The sequence below is a fragment of the Trichoderma asperellum genome, chromosome 1 (genome assembly GCF_020647865.1).
Source record: "Trichoderma asperellum chromosome 1, complete sequence".
NCBI lineage: Eukaryota > Fungi > Ascomycota > Sordariomycetes > Hypocreales > Hypocreaceae > Trichoderma > Trichoderma asperellum.
Window position 1 is genome coordinate 945194 of NC_089415.1, and position 21524 is coordinate 966717.

General features: G+C 49.7%; 9 protein-coding genes across 9 annotated transcripts; 6 read left to right on the forward strand and 3 right to left on the reverse strand.

Annotated features, from left to right (window-relative positions):
• Positions 1 to 115: 115 nt before the first annotated feature.
• On the forward strand, positions 116 to 1348 carry TrAFT101_000268 (uncharacterized protein; the record flags this gene model as incomplete). The annotated part of the gene is made up of 1 exon (XM_024899215.2): positions 116 to 1348. The coding sequence occupies one exon, from the start codon at positions 116 to 118 to the stop codon at positions 1346 to 1348; it is 1233 nt and encodes a 410-aa protein (XP_024764474.2).
• Positions 1349 to 3200: 1852 nt separating this feature from the next.
• Positions 3201 to 5268, forward strand: TrAFT101_000269 (uncharacterized protein). Its single transcript, XM_024899139.2, has 4 exons — positions 3201 to 3333; positions 3414 to 3762; positions 3848 to 4516; positions 4595 to 5268. Exons 3-4 carry the CDS (start codon positions 4008 to 4010, stop codon positions 5160 to 5162), a joined length of 1077 nt encoding a protein of 358 aa, XP_024764475.1. The 5' UTR covers positions 3201 to 3333; positions 3414 to 3762; positions 3848 to 4007; the 3' UTR covers positions 5163 to 5268.
• TrAFT101_000270 (uncharacterized protein) lies at positions 4840 to 6931 on the reverse strand. Its single transcript, XM_024901680.2, has 2 exons — positions 6605 to 6931; positions 4840 to 6537 (listed from the first exon to the last, which is right to left on the reverse strand). Exons 1-2 carry the CDS (start codon positions 6845 to 6847, stop codon positions 5272 to 5274), a joined length of 1509 nt encoding a protein of 502 aa, XP_024764476.1. The 5' UTR covers positions 6848 to 6931; the 3' UTR covers positions 4840 to 5271.
• A 1023-nt stretch (positions 6932 to 7954) lies between these two features.
• Positions 7955 to 8170, reverse strand: TrAFT101_000271 (uncharacterized protein; the record flags this gene model as incomplete). The annotated part of the gene is made up of 1 exon (XM_066125965.1): positions 7955 to 8170. The coding sequence occupies one exon, from the start codon at positions 8168 to 8170 to the stop codon at positions 7955 to 7957; it is 216 nt and encodes a 71-aa protein (XP_065982062.1).
• Positions 8171 to 10170: 2000 nt separating this feature from the next.
• TrAFT101_000272 (uncharacterized protein) lies at positions 10171 to 12012 on the forward strand. The gene is made up of 2 exons (XM_066125966.1): positions 10171 to 10197; positions 10296 to 12012. The coding sequence occupies exon 2, from the start codon at positions 10677 to 10679 to the stop codon at positions 11799 to 11801; it is 1125 nt and encodes a 374-aa protein (XP_065982063.1). The 5' UTR covers positions 10171 to 10197; positions 10296 to 10676; the 3' UTR covers positions 11802 to 12012.
• Positions 12013 to 13106: 1094 nt separating this feature from the next.
• TrAFT101_000273 (uncharacterized protein) lies at positions 13107 to 13927 on the forward strand (the record flags this gene model as incomplete). Its single annotated transcript, XM_024910877.2, has 3 exons — positions 13107 to 13181; positions 13240 to 13852; positions 13911 to 13927. The coding sequence occupies 3 exons, from the start codon at positions 13107 to 13109 to the stop codon at positions 13925 to 13927; spliced, it is 705 nt and encodes a 234-aa protein (XP_024764478.1).
• Positions 13928 to 14448: 521 nt separating this feature from the next.
• Positions 14449 to 17441, forward strand: TrAFT101_000274 (uncharacterized protein). Its single transcript, XM_024905854.2, has 2 exons — positions 14449 to 14767; positions 14864 to 17441. Exon 2 carries the CDS (start codon positions 15019 to 15021, stop codon positions 17278 to 17280), a length of 2262 nt encoding a protein of 753 aa, XP_024764479.2. The 5' UTR covers positions 14449 to 14767; positions 14864 to 15018; the 3' UTR covers positions 17281 to 17441.
• A 362-nt stretch (positions 17442 to 17803) lies between these two features.
• Positions 17804 to 18991, reverse strand: TrAFT101_000275 (uncharacterized protein; the record flags this gene model as incomplete). The annotated part of the gene is made up of 1 exon (XM_024905855.2): positions 17804 to 18991. The coding sequence occupies one exon, from the start codon at positions 18989 to 18991 to the stop codon at positions 17804 to 17806; it is 1188 nt and encodes a 395-aa protein (XP_024764480.1).
• Positions 18992 to 19830: 839 nt separating this feature from the next.
• TrAFT101_000276 (uncharacterized protein) lies at positions 19831 to 21476 on the forward strand (the record flags this gene model as incomplete). The annotated part of the gene is made up of 3 exons (XM_024899235.2): positions 19831 to 19890; positions 19980 to 20675; positions 20742 to 21476. 3 exons carry the CDS (start codon positions 19831 to 19833, stop codon positions 21474 to 21476), a joined length of 1491 nt encoding a protein of 496 aa, XP_024764481.2.
• Positions 21477 to 21524: the final 48 nt, after the last annotated feature.

A 21524-nucleotide genomic window follows, 5' to 3' on the forward strand; every position in this document is an offset into this window, starting at 1 on the left:
TGATTCTATCTATCAAGTTCTCAACCTTTCAAGATTTAAACACGCATTTGTAAAAATACTAAAGTTCATCCTATAGCGACTGTTTGAGAGATTTAATACCAGAAATTTACCTGATATGGGAGGGATTATCATTGATTTCTCAGACCGTGAAAGTCAAAACAATAATGAGAAGTCCGTATCAGAAAGGCCACCGGGGAATCCATTAAGTCATGAGACTCCAAGAGCAAGCCAAGAGGCTCTTCTACCACGGCGAGGTGCTCTGATATCCGACCGAGAGACCTATAGGTCCAGTCAAGAAGCTACTAGATCCTCCCGAGATGCACACAGCTGGCCGGGAGACGTCGAATCTCAGCCGCTTCGAGAAAATGCCGACGATTTCATCACAAAATTCGAGAAAAGGCAGAGGAGGTGGTTGGGAGGATGTGAAATCCTATGGAAACGACACGAACCGCATGTAAAACACGCAATCAAGATAAAGGAGACACTTGGTGAGAATCCACCACTCTGGAAGCTGCTGAATATTGCTGCGCTGTCTGGAAATATGTGGACGTTGGATTCGAAGCAACTGGCCATTGCCAAGAAACATAAGATCATCACGGACTTGCCAAAGATTAAGGCTGCAGATATCGACGACAAGAATAAGTCGGATGCTTTGGTAAAGATCTTGGCCGTAATGCAAGTCATCTGGATGGTCGTCCAGCTTTGCGCTCGCGTATACTATCGTCATCCATTCGCGCCATTGGAGCTCAGCACCGTCGCTTTTTCCGCTACAGCAATCATCCTATATTTCGTTGAGTGGGACAAGCCAAAGGATATCAACACGCCAGTGTATGTCAAGGCCGCTAAACGTAGTGTTTCAGAAGAGGCGTTTACGGAGATTGTCAATGAAGCTCCCTTTCCGTATATGCAGCAACGGTTCTGGCAATACAAGCACTATTACATGCCTACTATTGCTTTTCACGAGACTGATGGAGATCTGAAGCACATTGATAGACAATCACTCGTTGTGGCGATGATCACCGTCATCTCTTTCGGTGGTATTCATCTTCTAGCTTGGAATCTCCAATTCCCAACTCCCGTTGAGGGTTTGTTGTGGAAAATATCTGCCACCATGACTATTGCGTGCCCTACTTTATACTGCAGTAGTCATTTGCCGTTCATGGGAAAGTCCCCAAAGGATGCTGTAAAAATAGAGACTTTGATGGTCAAAGCAGTTGTTGGATTTACCACATTCTTCTACATTTTCGCTCGCTTATTCCTGATTACGGAGAGCATACGGTCGCTGTACTATTTGCCGAGGGGTGCTTATATTTCTACTTGGACTGCGGATTTTCCACACATGTCCTGAGATGTTATGAATGGAAGTGTATCGAATTATGAATTTTTAATGAAACATCGCGGCAAGACAGAATAAAGAGACTGTCATAACCATCGCAGAAGAGAGCATCGACCGGTGGTCTTGGTGCCATATGGGAAAAGGTTGGTAGATGAGGAGCGCAATGGGCATTGTCGCGGTATGGATCTTTTGTAGCTTAATTTAAAAAGACTGGTCTCTCTTTTGATGACATCTTTATAACACAGATGGCCATGTTGGATTTGCTTATTGAGACGTCATCTCGACGATAATCTCGGGTCCCAATGCAGCGAGTAGAGCTGGGTTTAAATCGGCAACGGTTAATGGGAAGAATGACTGTGATAGCTTAAATGGTAATGACAGACGCTTACTACTAAATGACGGAATATACAGCCCTTATAAGAATAATAGCCTCATTTGAGTTTTATCCAACGCCGCATGAACATGCACTCACTCAGCAGTTCAGCTGATGAGCTCGGAGTTGAAGTGACAGTGACATGAGGTGTAACGCTTCTTATTGTCTAGGCTGTGTCTACTAAGATCGTAGTCATACCATACAGCACATAGCCCTCTGTATTATAGTGCACACGCCGCTATAATGGCGACGATGGGCCGCTATAAAATAGCAGGTATTACACAGTAAAAATGCTCATGTCAGGCCAAGCTCATGCCATGAGGTATCAACAGATGGCCACTTGCAAGATATTTTTCATAGATATCCAGCAAGGGGCCAAGAATATAGCAGCGCTTTCAGCTAGCTTAGTCGCAGTATATGTGCCTTTCATTTCGTCGGTGAGAATTGAGTTGGAAACTTGTGAGTTTAAAGTCTTCAAAGTTGGTACCCTATATCAAACAAGCTTTTAAGCATAACAAAGCTATTCAATGTCTTGATCACTGTGAGAGAAAAAAATTAAGCAAGCTTAAGCAGATGGTGAGATGCTCAGCGGGATGTGTCTTATTATTTAAGCTGAGTCTGAATCTTGAAGTTGCGTGATGATTTTGGGGCAAAAAAGCCTTCTCTTCATCCGTCACTAAAAAATCATCGACGCGATGAGTCTGCTTTCACACAAAAACATTCAATTCTGGTGCCGATTCTCTTCTATTCCAGCCTTTAGACGACAAAATTCATTTCCTCCTCATATCATTCTTTATATTAAACCTTGTGGGTTAATTCTTTTATTATATTTTATTTTTCTTTTGTTTTCTACCGATATATGATTCAATGCGACTGATGATTAAGTGAGCGACATATGCTTGGGGCTCGCAGCTCATCAGATCCACATTATCTCAGCAGCTTTTAGGGAGCTGAGCTGATCATTCACGGTTAATTCCGAGTTAAAATCCAAGTTTAAATTGTCCATGATCAACGCCTCTAATTAAAACCCTTTCCTGCTCGTAAAGTCTACACCGTGCTTCTAATGTACAAATCGACCAGCAGTTTTTGCGTGAAGCCTGATACACCAAGTATACCTATTAATACCACCATCCTGCTGTCAAATCTCACTTTTTCTTCTGCCGAATCTCACCAGCCCCGGGTAATGCTGCCCGAAACAGCAAAATATCGATAAGCTACTTTCACACACCGCAACCTAAAATCTGCAGCCTCAATAGCAGTCATCGGTCAAATATTGCTACCCAAAAATCCGACGTTCCGAATCCCACGGAGAATTTTTATGACGGGATGCCATGCAGCGCCACAGACAAGGCAGAATAGGTTTTTGTTGTACGAAAGTTTTCTATACTAGTGATGCCAGAGATTACGGTTGTAGACTGTAGGTGCGATATCAATGATTAATCGATAAGCATCCGAATGCGCGAGCGATAAGGGACGAGATCATGTGCAGCTGCAGCAAGCAAACGGCAATTTGAAGAGTAAGAGACTCAGACACAGACACAGACACAGACATCATCCATTCTCCGACTCGTCCAAGACATTTCTCGCCTCGTTTCGACGAGTGCTGCGCTGCAACACTGATTTCGTAAGCGTTGCACGGCATCCATCATATTTCTTCGGCAATCTCAGGGGGCAAGGCTAACCGCTCTCTTTAATCAACAACAGGCAGTCTTTCAACGAATCCACACCCATCAACCCATCAAGTCATCAAGCCAGCATCAAACGAATTCCGCGCGCCTCACCCGAGCCAAACCAAGCCACCGCCTTAGCATCCGCCAAAACGGCATGGCCTAGGAACAGCAGATACGCCATAGATTGCGGCCCCTCCCTGCTGGCCAATCCCGTGGCCCTCGCCAACTCGCTAATCTGGGGGCTTTCTCGTCGTGCCACAGGCCACCTCGATAACGGGCCTCAGTGCGGAATACGGATCGCTCGGCAGCAATGCGGCTCTTCCAAAGTCCCCGGGCAGCTCGTTTGGGACATGGGTGACTCTCGGATTTGGAAATCAGTCAATGTAAGTATCCACTGGCAATGGAGCTCTTTTTTTTCAGCTGGCCCGGTTGGGCAATGGTGGAAGCAGTCCAAGGCTGACTCTGGAGGCCGAGCGACAGGCGGCCGAAATGACGAGAAGGGCGTGTCTCTGGCTTGTAGTTGGCCCAGCCCTGGCTGGATTCTACTTTTTAAGCTTCTTTTCCTATCTCCTATTCCTGCCTCTGCTTCATCTATTCGTACAAGTGTCCAGACCTGCATCAACATATCATGCATCGCCTAGCTTTGCTCCCTCTCCTCTCTACGGCGGTTCTCGCCGCCACAGAGGCCACTTTAACCAGCACTGGCTGTGCTGATGCGTCTGGTTTCGAGAGCTGCCAAAAGAAGGCCAATGACAACCTGAGCTCATGTATTGCCCAGGCGAAGAAGGACAATAGCCAGCAGGAAATCTTGGCTTGCGGCTGCCAGAACTACGTTGACAACTACAACTGCTATTCCGCATCCTGCTGGAACCGAGTCTGGGAGTGCGAATATCAAGAGTACATCATCGAGTATTTCCTCAACTGCCCCATCGCCAAGCTGCCCGTGCCATACTTCCCGGCACCCAACAAGGCTGCCGATGCATGCTCTTGCAACCTGGGCAAGGTCTTCCTCGCCATTCAAGACGCCATCCAAGAAACTGCAACATGTTCAAATAACGCAAACGGGCCCGACGCCTCCAACAATCTTCAGCAGATTCAGGGATGTGATTGCTGTGAGATCAGTGGAGCTCTATCATCGTAAGCATGGATCTCTCTCTCTCTCTCTCTCTCTCTTCTCCATCTTTCGTTCTATACTAATCATAAGCCATTACCCAGGTTCTACAACATTTGCCCTGACACCGATCCTACGCTTATTGGCCTCTCAAACGTTTCTCAACTCGAGTCACAGCTTAATACCCCCTTTGACTCCTGCGGCAGCTACTTGGACACTTACGACTGCATTTCCAGCCTCGGTTACTCTCTCGACGGAGTTAGCACCTACTACAAACCAACCAACCTTCCCAAGAGCGGGACGGCTACACTGAGCAACGCTGCGGGAACAGTAACAGCTCCTGCTAGTGGATCCGTGTTTACTTATACAAATGGTGGCGATGGAACTGTATATACTATTACTGCGGCAGGCGTCAAGGATTCCAGCTCTGGCTCTGGCTCTGGCTCCGGCTCCGGCTCTGGTTCTGGATCCGGTTCTAACTCTGGCTCTGATAGCTCACAGTCCACGGGTTCTGGCGACGCACCAGCTAAGACTGGAAGCCCTGCACAAGGAAGCACCACTACTGCTAGCCCTACCAAGACTGGATCCTCCAAGAATGGAGCCGGCATGGCCACTGCCAGCCTCTACTTGGTAGCAGCTGTGATGGCCATGCCCATTCTTTTGTATTTTTAGATATTTTATAGACATTTAATAGATCAGAAAGACGCCATTTAATAACACGAAATCATGGCAGCAAATACCTACACTGAGCAGCAGGCTGTGAGCTGTCAAACCATAGAACCTATGCATACTTCTCCAGCAGTCCTAGCAGCACTGGCCAGACATGGGCTGGTTGAGCACAATTCATCCAGAAATTCCCTTCTAGGTCTCTGCCCATGATGATGACAACGTTTGTAGTCAAGCTGCCCTTCTCTAAGCTCTGAGAATGGTAATAAACTGGATGGCCCGGCTTCCCCCTAGGGCGATCCCTCTGCGAGCTCTCGACGATTGCCGGACTAAAGTCCACCTTTTCCAGAAACTTGGCTTTGCTCCAGTTGGAAGACACCACCAAGGCCATATTGCTCTCCCCAAATATGGGGGGATTCCCGGTGTTCGCCATGGATTTGCCTGCTATCACGGCTACAGCCTTCATTTGCTCTTCCGTGACCTGCGACTGAATTGCCTTTCGCCCGTCAAGCGCCAGTTCGCCGATGCTCTTGTCCACTGCCTCCTGGCTGCTGCACAAGAGAAAGGCGGCAGCAGGAGCATTGCAAACATAGGCGGCGTTTTGGTCGAAAACTGACTTGACGCGGCTGCGAGGATCAACAGCCTGCAGGACGGTAATGGGGCGGTTGGGGGGTAAGTTCTGAGCGACTACCTTTGTGACCAACGCTACAACAATGTCATTCTCACTAATGAATCGAGCCGGATTTCCATTGCTGCTGGTGTCCACAGACTGTGGCACCTGGTCTTGAGCCGCCCGAACAAGAGCATCCATCGTCTTCTTGGGGACGCAAACCAGCCTCGAATCGATCGGGGAGTTCCACCAGTAATCAAACACGAGCCGCAGTCCGAATGCCGCAAGCTTCCACCCCGAAAGCTGCTTGTCGGCCAGGACATACTTTTCCGCTGTCTGCGCCTTGTGAAGACCAGCCATGGAATCTTCATAGAGGCCCTTGAATGGAGGCACCGCTTCCGGCTTTCCGGCCAGCACGAGCTGCCAAGCATTCATGATGGCCATGAGGCCGGCGAGGTCGCTGACGATGTGATTGAAGTTGATGGAGACCAATGTCCCGTCTGTGAAGTTGACTACGTGAAGGGCAAACTGCGGAAGATCGGAATAAAGGTAGTCATCGATACAAGCTGGCGATCCAGGTCCACGGCCCAATGACTGATAGTTGCGAGGACTTGGGAACGTCGCCGGCTTCGAGTTATCTGGGGCAGTCGGCAGCGTGGATGCCTCGGGGTGTTCGGACATGCGCATGTCGAATCTCGCCTTTGTGAAGTAGAGCGGCGGTCGCTCCTCTGTGAAGGGGCATGGGATGTGAATCTCAGCCGATCCATCAGGCTGATTTGATGTCAGTTAGCCGATGATTGTCATTGATAAACAAAACAGCGCGCGGCTATTTTTTTACCCTGCGTCGAATTCGACCGCCTAGCTTCCGCCATCCTTCCATCTGGAAGAGCTCAGAGAGCGCATTGCCCAGCTTATCGGCATCGAGAACGTCGTCAAACCTGAAGGTCCACATCAACGTATAGCGCCGCAGCGTTGCCGTGTCGTCAAAGAGATGCACCGGCACGACCTCATCAGTCGGCACAACTGGCGGCGCAGATCTCCTGGGGCCGAGGCCCAAGAGGCTGAGGAGGGAGGAAGCCATATTGCGATAGGGGGGGAACTTGCTAATTGCAGGGAAAAGAAGAGGTCAGATTCGCAAGGCTTGCGCTGAAATCTTTTGGTAACTAAGTCGTGAATATGAAAACGGGCTTGTCTGATTTTAGTGAAGCGCTGCCCCGCGCATTGAATACGGTGAGAATATAGCACAGGTTAGCTTTAGAACAGCATGAGACATGAAGACAACTAATTGCTGGCTACGATCACGAGATGGCAAGAGGATTTAACAGAGAGATGCGGCGAAATGTTATTTCCTCGCAGCCACAGAAGAAGAAAGCCCCGGTTGAATGTGTGAATCACGGCCAATAGCCCCCACCATCTCGCATCTTGTTGAAGTAGTACCTACTGCCATTGGTTCTGACTGTGCAGCTGTCGTCGTCTTACTCTAGGCGGCTGGCTTTGGCGCAAGTAGCTGAAGGTATCTGGCGCGGTCTGCCGCCAACTCACTCAGACGCATACCCAATGAACGGATGATGTGCCCATCTCGAGCTATATAGGATAAGCTCTATCGTGGCTGGATCGGTGTACTGGGGAAAAGTCAAGATTGGTAGCCGGAAAATACATGCACGGCTAGGAAAGCAACACTAAGTCTATGGGCATCTTTTTATTAATACAGTTGTAGTCTGTCTATCTGTATATATTGTATCGAGCACATCATTTTTGTATCTTTGTAGATGCAATATATGTGTTGTAGCACCTTTTACTCGCCGCGGCTGAACGCAAGACGCCATCGCGTCCATATTCCTGAAGACGTCCCAGAGGATACATGTAGTGTGGAACATAATTCCCAGGGAGTGGTTCCCTTTCCGAATTGTCATCATGCCTGGATGACAGCGAAGATTGAGAGCAGAATGAGGAGTCAATCGCCATCGGAAGTAGATGCAAAGTTGCGCAAGACGTTGAACCTGCGGAGGAGGAGAGCGAGTGTCCGCAAAAAGAATGAAGCAACTCCCAACACCAAAGTAAATTCTGACGGAAACCAGAGGCGTTTGAGAATTCAGCGGATCGTTGGCGACAGGAGACTGGTGGGAATAGCAGCTGCAGCTTTGATAGAATGGCCTGTAGATGCAGGAGGTTTGTGGCTACAATCGCTTCAGTAGGGATAATTGCCGCTGCGGCCTTTGTAATGCTTAAGGTCGTCGTAGTTGTCATAGTCTTTGCGGGGCTCATAGTCGGGGTAGCTGAAGTATAGCACCCATTGCAGGTGTTTTATTCGACGTCTTCGTTGTTGCTCTAGTTTCTGGATGAGACGTTCCAGATAGCAGATATGGATGTCGATGGATGGGGTATCCAGAGGGGGGAAATCCATGGTGATTGTGATGAATGTTTATGGATATGCTGGATTTAAGCGGATGTTGTTAATATGGCGGAGGGTTAGAAGTAAGAAAGGTGGAAGAAGCAAGGGAGGTGGTAGCAGCAATATATACGTTGGTAGTAGATGTGGTGGATATAGAAGAAGAAGCGGGTATGATGGAGTCACACGCCAATGGCTGTAAAGTTTCTTTATCATTTTACTTTCTACAAAGCCCCCAAAGCTCCTCAAGGTGAATTTTATCGTCTTTCGACTAGGTACGTACGCGTAACTGTACTTGATGCGAGTCCCAACAAACGCTACATGCGGAATCCATCAACAGCGCAGAGTCAAATGAAGAGTTAAAACGCATCAGCACAACTGTATTATCGTACTTTGCTTTTTTCCATGTCGTCAACAGTCCCACAGCAATATCTCCAAAGCTAAAATTTTCGTCATCAGCACGATTTATCAGGATGGATTCAGAGCTGCTGACGCTGTCAAATCTCCGAGAGACAAGCTTTAGTAGCATGTATTACCATGCGTTGATCAAATATTAGAAGATTTGCACACTTGGATGCGTGTATTTGACGGAGATTAATCAATTTGGAGGAGATTCCGTCATCAAAACGCTCTCTATAACAAGCCGCAGCGGAACGGCTCATCGGTATCTTTGATGAAGAATACCACACCGGGTACCTTGACGCCGCGATTAAGGCGCTTCAGTTGGATGGCGCCAATATAAAACGCCAAATCAAAACTCTCACGGGGGATACAATTGTGTTTCGAACCTCTAGTCACGAGACTAACGGCAGAATGCTGGCATACGACGCGGAACGCGGCCAGCTCGCCTGGTGTGTCATGCCTGGCCAATGGCATATGCGATCCTGCTACACAGTATTTGTTGTTTCTCTATTGTATGAGTATCCTTCGACGCTAGCGATATGAGGCCTCTGGTTGGTGGCAAACTTGTTTCGATGATGGCCCAGCAAGCGAAAGACCTGGGGGCTCCTGTCTACGAGAGCCAACTCTTCGAAAGCTTGCGCGTAGACGAGGCCACTTGACTGAGGAAGATGCTGCCGAATTTGCAGCTCAGGGTACATTTCCGTGTGCGCCAGACGGTTCTGTTGAAGACGAAGGAATCGAGGTTGGAGATGGTGAGGACATGGATGATTTTTTATGCGCAGTTCTCTAGTGACTCGGTTGCGGTGCCAACCCATCGTTGTTGACTGAGGATTGGAGTTTTGGTGAGGATGCGAATGGGGATGGTGTGGATGAGAGAAACAGGTCGAGGTCGAGTTTGAAGCCGAGGATGAGGATGAATCGGAGCATCTTTGCGACGCTCTTGTGATTGAATTGCCCAGCTGATAGGCTGAGAATGCAAAATCAGAGAATGGATGATTCAAAAGCTGGACACTGGTTTCTGCTTCTAAATCACGTGGTTGTTGTAGCTGTCGTAGTCGCTGTAGTTGAAGATGATGTAGTAGCTACATTATAGTAGGTAGACGTGTGTAAAGAGGAGAGGCGAGATCCCAACCTACCTTGCTAGGTATCTAGCTGTCATTATGTACTGGGTAGTTTGGATATGGTCAATTCACCCAGCCGGATGTTTGTGTTAGCCGCAAATTTACTGAAGCCGTGTATTCGCCTCCACACGTCATTCACTGAGCTGGATATCAGCCTCACATTCGCAGTGGCGGCCGAGTACAGAAGGTTCCAGAGTCTCGGGGAACAACAAGCAGTCATAGCAGAAACAGTAGAAGCAGTAGAAGTAGTAGTTGTACAGTAGTGGTGGCAGCAGTAGGCAGCTGTATGAGGTGTTGGACGGGTGGATGCTTTGCAAGGTGGATGAATGTATACATGTACATATCACTGCCTTTTCAAAGTGGCAGTGAATTGAACTTAAAGTGAAGCCAAGTCCCACTTAATCTTAAAACAACGTTGAAACTTAAAAAGGCAGTCTTTGAACTCTCCCCCGTTCAAAGACATCCATCCATACTCACACAATTGACTGTTTTCCCCCTGCCTTCAGCGCCTTTTGCAAGGTATTTTCCATTGCCTCTCTTACAGGTCAGTATACAGATCAGGTCATCCACAGATTAGGCCAGAGGCCTTGTTCTAACCAGCTTCTATCTACATGCAGTCTCACCACTCGTATCGCCCATTCTCTTCCCGCCAAGATGCCGAAAAAGAACAAAAGGTCGAACAAATCCCAGCCAAAAGAGGTGCAACAACGCGCCGAGCCCTCGACTCCATCTCCCAAGGAGCCTGCCTCCGCTGGTCCATCCATGCCCAAGAAGCGCCTCCCTGTTGCACAATCCCCAACGCCGCACAGCACCGGTAACATCCGGGAGTATGATGATGAAGGAGCCAAATTACTCGCGCTTCCGAAAATCCGAAGCAAGTTGCCCAAGGAAGTATCACAGCGAGTTCAGGAAGCAGTCGAGGGCCTACGTGGTGGGAAGCGCAACATCTCGCAGCTCTCCAATTTGACCATTGATGCCCCCCTCCGGCAAAGCAGCAGATGGTAGAAAGGGATCGAGATGCAGCAGAATCAATCATAGAGGCCACTCTTCAAGACAAGGAGAAAGAGCTGGCCGCAGCCGAACAGGTCGTCGGCATTCTCAACGGAGAATGGCATGCTGGGAACCTCGACATCACCCAAGAAACGTTCACGTCTGAAATTGAAAAATTGGAGCGCCGAATCACATCCCTCAAAGGAGATACCGTTGTTATCCGGACCTCACGCCACGAGCTTAGCGGCAGGATGCTGGATGATATGATTTGGCGGCAAGACCGTGAGAATGCAGACTGGGCCTACCTTGATCTGTTGATCAGCCGCTACAAGACACCTGAAGGGGCAAGACTGTCTCTCTTTGCACCTCGAGATGCAGACGCTCAACAAAGGTTTCGCGCAAAAGTGCTTAAAGCATATGGCGCTGCAGATGGGCATGCCGCTTGGTGTGCCATTTCAGGCCAATGGCATGATGCAAGCCTTATCAAAGCAGCTCACATTGTTAGATACAATGTGGGCGAACCTTCTGCCCAACACCTGTTTGGCCCCTCAAACGATAAGGATGGCCACCTGATGGGAGCAAAAAATGGCATACCAATACACCAGGTGTATGAACAGGCGCTGGACGAGGCCCGTCTGGTCATTGTACCTGATGGAGACCAGGAGAACGGCCAAGCATCTACCAGCGGTTGGAAGGTCTATTGGCTCTATGAAGCTGATGCCAAGAAAAGGTCCCTGGCGCTGCCATCAGGCTCTGAACTCCACGGACGCTCGCTGCAGTTCCAGAACGACTTTCGCCCGGCCGCACGATACTTGTACTTTGCGTTTTGTATGAGCATCCTGAGGCGACAACGCCACGACGTTCCCGGTTGGTGGCGGGACTACCTCATCGATGGCGTAGGAAAGGTTTGGGCAACACCGGGCAGTTACTTGCGCAATTCGACTCTTCGCAAAATTGCGCACCAAGTCGGCCATCTGACTGAGGAGGAGGCGTCGATATTTGCAGCCGAAGGGGGCAGTGGTCGCACAACTGATCCTGCTGATGAAGATGAAGACGAAGTCATGGATTCTACACATTCCAGTGTAATAAGCTCCGCTTGTGCCTCGCAGGCTTCGCCAACACCTTCCACTTAGAGAGGCAAGCGGATTCAGAGACGTGACGAGGCTGAGAGTGATGATGAAGAGGAATAAAACGAGGGGACTACGTGGGCGAAAGCCTAGTTTACCCACTCTCAGGTTAGGGATGAGATGAATGATACCGAAACTAATTTGCTTGTGTGACTTGAAGTGCTTTGATCGCCCAAATAAGAGGTTGAGAAAGAATAGATGGCTAATTGAAAAGGTGTCAAGTAATAAGCTGTGTCTGATGACTGTGATATAATAGAGACAGTAGAGACAGTAGAGACAGTAGAGACAGTAGAGACAGTAGAGACAGTAGAGACAGTAGAGACAGTAGAGACAGTAGAGACAGTAGAGACAGTAGAGACAGTAGAGACAGTAGAGACAGTAGAGACAGTAGAGACAGTAGAGACAGTAGAGACAGTAGAGACAGTAGAGACAGTAGAGACAGTAGAGACAGTAGAGACAGTAGAGACAGTAGAGACAGTAGAGACAGTAGAGACAGTAGAGACAGTAGAGACAGTAGAGACAGTAGAGACAGTAGAGACAGTAGAATAAAAGTAAAAGGTGGACTACTACCATGGTAATAATATCAGCTGGAATATGTAGCAGCAAAGGTTGCAGAAACATACGCAGACTTGAAGTGTAGAGTGACCAACTAATATATATATATACTAAAATGGTAACTGAAGCTAGGCTTCAACTAGCACGAGACTTGTATAAGCTACGCAGGGAGCTCCTGGGCTAAACAACGGGATGCGCAGTGCTTTACATGGTTTCATTTTATATCAAATCCAAGAGCAACAGTTGGGAACAGGGAGATTCCGCGTCTGTCCACTATTTAGCGAGAGGAAGCACAAAGGCTGTCTCTGAGGCATGCAGGACAGTCCCGTCGCCCGATGCGGCAAGTTCCGTCGTGTGCGGCTCTGCCCCACCAGCTTGGAAAGCAGACAAAGACAGCAACAGGAACAATGTGTTATAGTACATACTGAGGCACTAGAGTAGAAATTCAAGTGTAATGGAGTGCAATGGAGTGTAAATGGAATCATGTCTTTAAAGATTCCATTTAGCGGCTCTGCTTACTGAGCATCTACGTAGAGAGAGTTGCAATAGTTGTAAACCGGTTGACGTTATGACATCAATGCAGTGATATTGGTCCTTCGCGAAGACTTCATGTTGTCGAGTCTGGCAAGTATATAAGTGAAGCAAAAACCAGACTTTCATAAAAAAAGATATCCTCCATCATCATTTGATTCAATCACTTGTTAGAAACTTACCATCAACATCAAATCCAATTTACAACCACCCAAAACACTCAAAATGGCTCCTAGAATCCTCTTTGTTCTCACCAGCCGAGCTACGATGAACAACGGTGCACCCACTGGGTGGTATCTGGTCAGCCTCCCAGCCCTTTTTTCCTTAAACTTCAGCGTTTCTCACACATAATTCTCAGCCCGAGTTTGCCCGGCCTTATTTCCACCTGATTGGCCCAGATGAGGCAAAGCCCCGAGCTGAAATTGTTGTTGCTTCCCCTGCTGGTGGTCTTGCCCCAATCGACCAAGTGTCAGTCAACAACTTCAAGGACGATGCCTCAGTCAAGTTTTACGAAACCAGGAAGCATCTCTGGGAGCAAACCGTAGCCCTCAAGGAATTTCACGGAAAGGCATCCGAATTCGATGCAATTTTCTATCCCGGCGGTCACGGGCCCATGTTCGATCTTGTCAACGACAAGGACTCCATCAAGCTCATTGAGGAGTTTTACAATGCCGGCAAGATTGTTGCGGCTGTCTGCCATGGCCCCATCGCTCTCGTGAATGCCATCGTCGACGGGAAGCCGCTCCTCAGTGGTCGCACGGCCACTGGCTTCAGCAACGCGGAAGAAGACGCTATAAAGCTGACTGAAGCCATGCCTGCTCTGTTGGAGGACGAAATCAGGCGAGTTGGCGGCACCTATGTCAAGGCAGATGCACTCTGGAAGGAGCAGGTTGTTGTCGATGGACGCATCATTACTGGCCAGAACCCAAACTCTGCCCAGGGTGTTGGTGTTGCGATTGCTCGGGCTCTTGGTAGGTTTGGCAACTCTTGACGTTTTCCGTAAATATCTTCTTCTAACCGTCGACCTAGGTCTTGATTCTGCTTAATGGCTTGACCTGTATTCGAGGCAGACATGGGCGATGCCAAATGTCTGTTGCTGGCAGAGGATAGAGTATGAGTATGTTGATAGACTAGATAGATTTCGTGACAATTGAAAAGATTTTATTTATACGTGGTTTCAGGAGGCTCAAGTGCAATCTTTTATTTCAAGTCTGTCTCTGTTGCTAATGTCAAGGCCAATCTCTGTGTGTCTGGTATGATTACTCACAGGGGAGAAGTAAAAGAGTGACTGGAGATCCTATAAAGCTTGGACTCGGATTCGTGCATGTGACAGTCTACATGTATGAGACTTGATACATAGGTAGGCACTGGTAGTAAGAAAAAGAATGTATATAAAAAAAGAGCTGAATAAAATTAAAAGTCCAGGTGCCGATTAGGAAGGTTACAATAATGCAATAAGGTGCATAATACACGCAGAGAGTCATGTGCTAATCCAGTCCCTTCAATGTCACCTGACTGCCATCGATAACGCAGTGCGGGCCATCACCATCACCAGCATTCTTCATGTTTGTTTTTACCAACCTGCAGCCCATCGTGAACAGCAGACAAGGAAAAAAGGCTATTGATCCTTTCTCTTTGTCTCTTTTCTCGTTGCCCAATTCATTCATCTATTCTATCCTCTCCGCCACAGCCATTCACTTCTTCCTCACGGCTCCATCTCCGAGACGGCGTCCTGGCAAGCAGCCGCTGCAACTTCGCCGCTGCATTGATTCGATTCGCACCGAAGGATCGTCGCTCAAATTGAGCTCGCCCAGAAGCCCGAATCAGGAAAAAAGGCACTTTTCCACGCCAATCATGCACGTTTCTCGGCCATTTTCCGATCCTAGGTGGTCCAATTCTCCCCCACAGATCCCCCTCGGATCATCCTCAGATCCCCCACAGATCCCCCAAAGTTGTGCTAACAATCTTGGTCAAATTCATAGGCCCGAATGGTGACTCTCCCAGACGGACTGCGCGCGATGGTTATGAGACCCAAACGAAATGGAAATCGATATTTAAAGGCGACATGTTGCCGGCAGTGCTGTGCTGGATCTTGTTGAAGACCAAGGGGCCAATGCCTGGCATCTAGCAGACAAACATGCTCCAAAAGCTCGTCGCCCCGTTACTGCTCCTCGTGAGCTACAGCAGCACCATCACTGCGCAGGACACTCAGTCGAGCAGCAGGTCATCATGGCCATCATGCTCAGCCCGAACGCAGCATCTCAGTGATCCTCCCTATCAAGACTACTTCTATTCAGACTGCCATGTTGATGCCCAGGCCGTCGTCACCAGCCCTCTTCCCGGCAGCGATCTCTCCATCATTAAGCCCCGGTTCCTCGTTGCCTGGCCTGCTGGCAACAGCGGCGTCTGCACACTCTTCCAGCCCCAGAGCGGCAAAGCTGGCAGCCTCGCCATTGAGCTTGTCAATTCCACGTTGGGAGCCCCCTTGGGTCCGGTCTACAGTAAAAGCAAATGCAAAGGCTCTGCCAACCCCATCGTCGGCGTTGAGGGCGTCCTCTCGTTCAATGATTCAGCTGAGCTTCCAACCGCAATTCTAGGCAGCGTGAGAAACATACGCGACTTCACCGAAGGAGGCTACCTCAGTCCTATTATTCAAGCAGGCATCAACGTCACCAAGTTCCAAAAGACGGGCGCCCAAATATCTCGTTTATGGCTGGACAATGTCACAACGACTACTTTTACTCTTGTGCCCTGGAAAAACAACCACAACCACATTCAAATCGACAACACAACGCTGCGATTTGGCGCTGGATTGTACCGCTTTTCAGCTTCCTTCAACTACCCTCAACTCACGCAACTCACACCAAGCCAGCTTCTAAACGAGCAGTCCCAATCCCTCGCCAAGCAACATCCAGAGACTGTCTCATCGCTTTCCTTCTTCTCTTACACCGAGAAACTTCTTGCCGGCGGCTGGCGTTTCCTCACTTATTTTGGCCGCGATAGCATGATCTCCGCACTTCTCCTTCAACCCGTCCTCAGCAGCTCAGCCGTCGAAGTCGTTATTGGAGCAGCACTCGAACGCGTAAACCGAAGAGATGGATCAGTTTCTCACGAAGAAACTATTGGCGACTATGCCACGTATGTGAATCTGCAAAACGGCATCGCGTCTACAGCTGCCGGATTCACGTATCAAATGATTGATACCGATTACTATCTTCCCATTTTGATGGCGCGATACTTTAACTCGTCGCCGAATCGAATCACTCCACTCTTGGACACCAAAGCTGGATCTATCAATGTCGATAATTTGAATCTGACCTGGGGAGATCTCAGCTACGCAACTGCCAGCAAGATTATGAACATTACAGCCGCGTTTGAGCAGAACCAAACTGTGGATAATCTCCTCACTCTCAAACCGGGCCAGAACGCCGGCCAATGGCGTGATTCTCCCTATGGCCTCGCCAATGGCCGCATTCCGTTCGACGTCAACTGCGCTTTAGCTCCTGCTGCCCTGTATGCCATCTCCAGCTTAGCAGCCATGCCTAGTGTCTATCCCAACAACTCGATGACGCAAACCTGGGCCGCAATCGCAGCTCAGCGAGCCAAAATATGGGAAGACAAGACACTGCAGTTCTTCCAGTACAACATGACTACGGAAACTGCCGTTGCGAGATTGGCGCAGTACACAAGCAAAAGCACATTCTACGACGGTCCTACGAATGGCGACTCAGTATCGAACTACTCTACTGATGGGATGATAATAGACTATGGGCTGGCCATCAACAGCCCAACGACGCCAGAGGTTATCCCAATCACTCACACAGACACGGCTTTCCGCCACTATCTGCTCAACGCCACAGACGATGAACAGCTCACAACATTTATCAACGCCTCGGCAAACGCAATCCTCCGTCCATTCCCAGCCGGACTGAGCACCCCAATCGGCGTCGTCGTCGCAAATCCGGCACTATCCAACAACAACGATTTCATCGGAGGCTTCACCAACACTGCCTACCACGGCACCGTCGTCTGGAGCTGGCAGTTGGCACTCACGGCGAAAGGATTCGAGCGACAGCTTGAGCGCTGCCACGGCTCAAGTAACGTCACGGACATTCCATCGTCCATCACAAACGCAACTGCAATACCCCAATTCTGCAGCAATAATGGCGTGTACACTGCGCTGAAGACGGCATACAACAGGCTATGGGATATCATTGAGGATAACTCACAGCAGCTCGAGTCTGAGGTCTGGAGCTGGACGTATAGCGGTGGTAAGAATGGCACAGCAAAGGACTTCAAGTTCTCTCCTCTTGGCGCGAGCGGCGGAACAGAAAGCGACGTGCGGCAGTTGTGGAGTTTGACGTTTTTGTCTGTCACAAGGAACAAGAGCTTTTCGTAGAGTTGGGGTGAAGTGATTTCAAGATATATGAGCCACAAGCAGGGACAGCGACTCACTTTACTGACAGCTGAATCAATTGAATCAAGTGAAAAATGACCAGAAATGCCGCCGTCATATGATATTTCTAGTCCACACACACACATATATATATATTATATATATATATATATACATATATATGCCCTCAACAAATGTTTCATGACTTTGCAATCTAATGCTCAAAAAAAAATCTATATCTCCAAGCCGATGATATCGTTCTGTTCGTTTCGAAAAATGACGCTGAGATGCCAGATCTCTTTCGTTTATGCTGTCTTTGCCTCCAACTTGTGTCAAAAGGGGAATCAGTAAAAGAAGAAAAGTACGAGAAAAGAAAAATCCACTGAGTGGTGTGTATGCCTTGAATCCGTGCAACCTTGTCCTTTCATAATAGCCCAATGCCCTGCCTTTCCCTGCCCTGCCCATGTCCGGTTTCCCTTCTCTTTATTCCTGCTTGCACTTCCCTTTCCCTTCTATACAAATCCCCCTAAGTCCGTCTGCTGCTGCGATGCCGTCTCTCGCGCTGATGCAATGGCGTTGATGATGGTCGCTTGCTCTTCTCCTTGCCCTTGTCATCGTCCTCCCGAAAACTAGCTTCCGATGGCGCTATCGACGGATTGACCAGGGTACTGCTCCCGTCGTCGTCCTCATCCTTTGGCAGCGGCGTCGCCTCAATCTCTAGCGGTATCTGGCTGGCCCCTAGAGCTCTCGGCGTCCGCAGCCGCAGCGGCTTCTCGCCCAGTCCGATTTTCGACGCCGCCCAGCCCAGCCAGCTCGGATTCGGCGGGATCCACTGGCCAATGTTTAGGGTGTAATGCCGCTGGTCGTCGGGCAGATTGAGCCAGACGAATTCTCGGTTGCTGTTGATGCGTCCTTCCATGACGAAATCGCCAACTTCTTCAGGGATCCGGAGTGCTTCTGCGATGAGAACGGGTTGATATGCCGGGACCAGGAGGTGCAGCCTTGTTGGGCGGATGGATTGCCCTCGCCGCCGCGCCTTGTACTCCATCTCCGAGATGCGCCGCCGCGCTGCAATCATAAAGACAAACACAGAGTCGATCTGGTTCGTGTAGCCGCAGAATCTCGACCCCAGCGGCTTCTCCTCCAGCAGATGGAAAAACTTGGGGTACCAGTCGTCGTCCGGGTGCCAGAGGAAGAACCAGTGATCCCGAGACGGATCGTCCGACGTCTGAGTGAGCCGCTCTCTAATCATGCTGTGCACGTAGTCGGGAAACTCCTTTTGCGCAATGAGCGCCGTCTGCGCCTGGAGAGCGGCTGAGATGTCCTGCAGCTTGGCGGCGATGAGCTGTAGCGCCTGGATTCCCTGGTACGTCTGGACGAGGTTCATGCCGATCCGGACTGTGGTTGCAATCATGCTAAAGTACGCAAAGATCCGGGCGCTGTCTGCGACGGACTGGCCCATGACCTGCATGGCGGGGATGAACCTGTTGAGCCCATCGGCCATCTGGTTCGCCCTGGGCGCAAAGTCATTGACCCTGCCCGCGAGCTCATTGGCCTTGGACAGCGTGTCTCCAATCTTGATGAGGCCGGCGCCGGCTTCGATGGTCTTGACGATGGGGGCGGTATTGGCGAAGAGCTGGGTGGCTGCTTTGATGGCCCTGCCTTTGACCCTCTTGTCCTTGAATATGACGGAGAGGAGGCTGTCTTCCCCCATGGTGTGTTGATTGTAAACAATGAGTCAATGTGCAGATTTGATTTTAGGCTTTCAGGGGTATATAAACGCGTGTGAGATGCAGAACAGCAAAGATGAAGAAAAATAAAGGAACGGAAACGACCTGCAGCTGTTAAATGGAATCGTGGGGTATGAGACGCAGAAACAACACAACAAAAGCCAGTCATACACGCATAAATGTTCGTGAAATGAACCCTTTGGCGGCCCAAAATTGTGAAGAACGCAAGATGCATCTGACCGTCTCCAGCTCCACTTTTCGCTCTCCCTAACAGCCCTGCCGATTCCAATTGAACCCCCCCAAGTGACGTGGCAGAGCAACCAGCCCATGGGCGTCTATCGTCTGGGCTGAAAGTGGAGGCCTCGTTGGAGAAACTGGAGCTCCCTGTTGCGGCCGCTCATTGGACGAGATTGCCAGCAACTGTCGGTCTGCGAGCTCAATGATGGGCGAAAATAGCGAGCAGTGGATGAATGAATGAGCTGTTCACCGTAATCCAGTTTGGGATTAGCAATGATGAGAGCGTATGTTTCAAGTGACTTTGATTTGCCTCGTTCTGCCTTGCCTTGATCCGTCACTAGGACAGGCAAAACAGCCAATCCAGGCTCCCCCCCTGGCGATCCTGGATGGCTTCTAGGCCAAGCGCGGAATAACATCGGATCGTGGCCGTTGCTCATTGCATCTCTCACTCGCCATTGCTGTTATTCATCAGCGCAGTAAGCGAATCAAATATGGTGAAGAAGAGGTGACCCATCCATCCCATCGAGACGGAGCAGCGTAGCCTGCGTCTCATGACTACAGGTGACAAACATTTCAAATCACCGTCATGGTCAATGTCGCCGGCAGAAGCAGAGGCTGCGCAACATGTCGGAAACGCAGAGTCAAGGTGCGCATTCTCATCCATCTATACCCGTGGTCAGCCAACCAACTGCTCATGAGAGAAGTCGACTTACACTCAGCTCAAATGCTTCATAGTGCGACCAGTCTCTCCCCGAATGCCTGCGATGCCTCGGCATGGGCTTGAAATGTCCTGGTGCCCGCACAGACGCCTTCTTTGTCCACACAGTCGTCCCTGATGCTTCATTGCGTGATTCATCATCAGCTGCTGTCACAACCATCAAGTCGGCGTCGTCACACAAGACGATGATGGTGCATTTGCCGCAGCTTCCGTCATGGCAGCCATCTCGCGCCGACGCCTTTGACCAGCTCTTCGTATCTCACTTCATCGACTGCTTTTTCGGCCGGGCTCGGCCATCTTTGCCCATTCCTCACGGTACACCCAAGATTTGGCTTCACGAGCTTCCCGGCTTTCTCACCTCTCCCAACCCGTCTCCCGTCCAGTGCTCCATCCGCGCAGCATCCATGCTCAGCTACGGCACGGTTACTGGAGATGTATCCATCAAGACCGAGGCTTGCAGATGGTACATGAGGGCACTGCAGAGCTTGCGGTATCTGCTGTCGCTTGATGATTCGGGTTCATCTCTATATTCCCCGGAAAGCACGGTATGCGCGGCTGTCATGCTCATCCACTTTGAAACTACGGCCGGAACCAGCCCAAAGGCATGGCTGCCGCACGTCAACGGTGCGGCTTCGCTACTGGAAGCTCAAGGGCCAGATCGTTGCCGCGACGGGTTTATGCATCAGATATTCAGGCATTTGCGGCTGCAGACGGTGCGTTTGTTTCCTCTCTTTTGCACGTTTGGCATCTCACGTTGCAATGCTAATAGGCCCTAATAGTTCGTCGCGGCAATGTCTGATAATAGGCTTCACCCTTTTGCCTCGTCGCAATGGACGACGGTTCCCTTTGAGATCCATCCAAAGCTAATCTTTGACAACCTGATTGACGTTCTCTTTGCTGTACTAAGATGCTTGTCAACGGCAAATGATCTCATTTCATCTAATGTCAACCACATGCGACAGCTGCAAGCCGAACTCAGCAATCACATCCAGGACGCAAGGCTTCAAATGCACGAGTGGAGATCAGAAGCCATGCTCTATACCTCTCGGAGAGAAGATGATCAAAGCGCCTCAGTCTCTGAAGCTGAACAGGATATTACGACATCTTTGGATGCTCGTCATTTCATGCTGCCATATACTGATATTCCATCAGCGGCATTGGTCTCATTCTACGATGCTGCCAATATCATTGTACTTCGCCTCCTACACCTGGTTTCTCCCACAGCATCTTTATATGATGCGCGCATTCAACAACACACACAATCAATCCTGTCTGCACACGAGATGATTAGCGAAAAGTCCGGCCCTGAGCCAAGCCGCGGCTCCATCATGCTGGTCCAGCAATTAAAGATTGCTGCCTTGTGGAGCGTGTCTTCGCAGCAGAGGGCGATGGCAGTGAATATGCTCCAAGGCTTTCGAAAGGGAGGCTTCGCAGGCATTTCGGCGCCATCTCACGAGTATTTTGCCGATGTGGCGGCCCATATTCTTCGCAATTACCCCGTTGAAGCGACTTGAGCTGCTTAGGGTCAATGAAAACGAACCACCATTGTCGCATTGCACGGC

Excerpts from the sequence above, each read along its gene's own strand:
- TrAFT101_000274 (XM_024905854.2), top strand. The coding sequence starts at position 15,019 with ATGCTCCAAAAGCTCGTCGCCCCGTTACTGCTCCTCGTGAGCTACAGC.
- TrAFT101_000272 (XM_066125966.1), top strand. The coding sequence starts at position 10,677 with ATGGTAGAAAGGGATCGAGATGCAGCAGAATCAATCATAGAGGCCACT.
- TrAFT101_000270 (XM_024901680.2), bottom strand. The coding sequence starts at position 6,847 with ATGGCTTCCTCCCTCCTCAGCCTCTTGGGCCTCGGCCCCAGGAGATCT. Across the intron at positions 6,538-6,604 it reads GCGGTCGAATTCGACGCAGG|CCTGATGGATCGGCTGAGAT; the intron begins GTAAAAAAATAG and ends ACATCAAATCAG.
- TrAFT101_000269 (XM_024899139.2), top strand. The coding sequence starts at position 4,008 with ATGCATCGCCTAGCTTTGCTCCCTCTCCTCTCTACGGCGGTTCTCGCC. Across the intron at positions 4,517-4,594 it reads ATCAGTGGAGCTCTATCATC|GTTCTACAACATTTGCCCTG; the intron begins GTAAGCATGGAT and ends GCCATTACCCAG.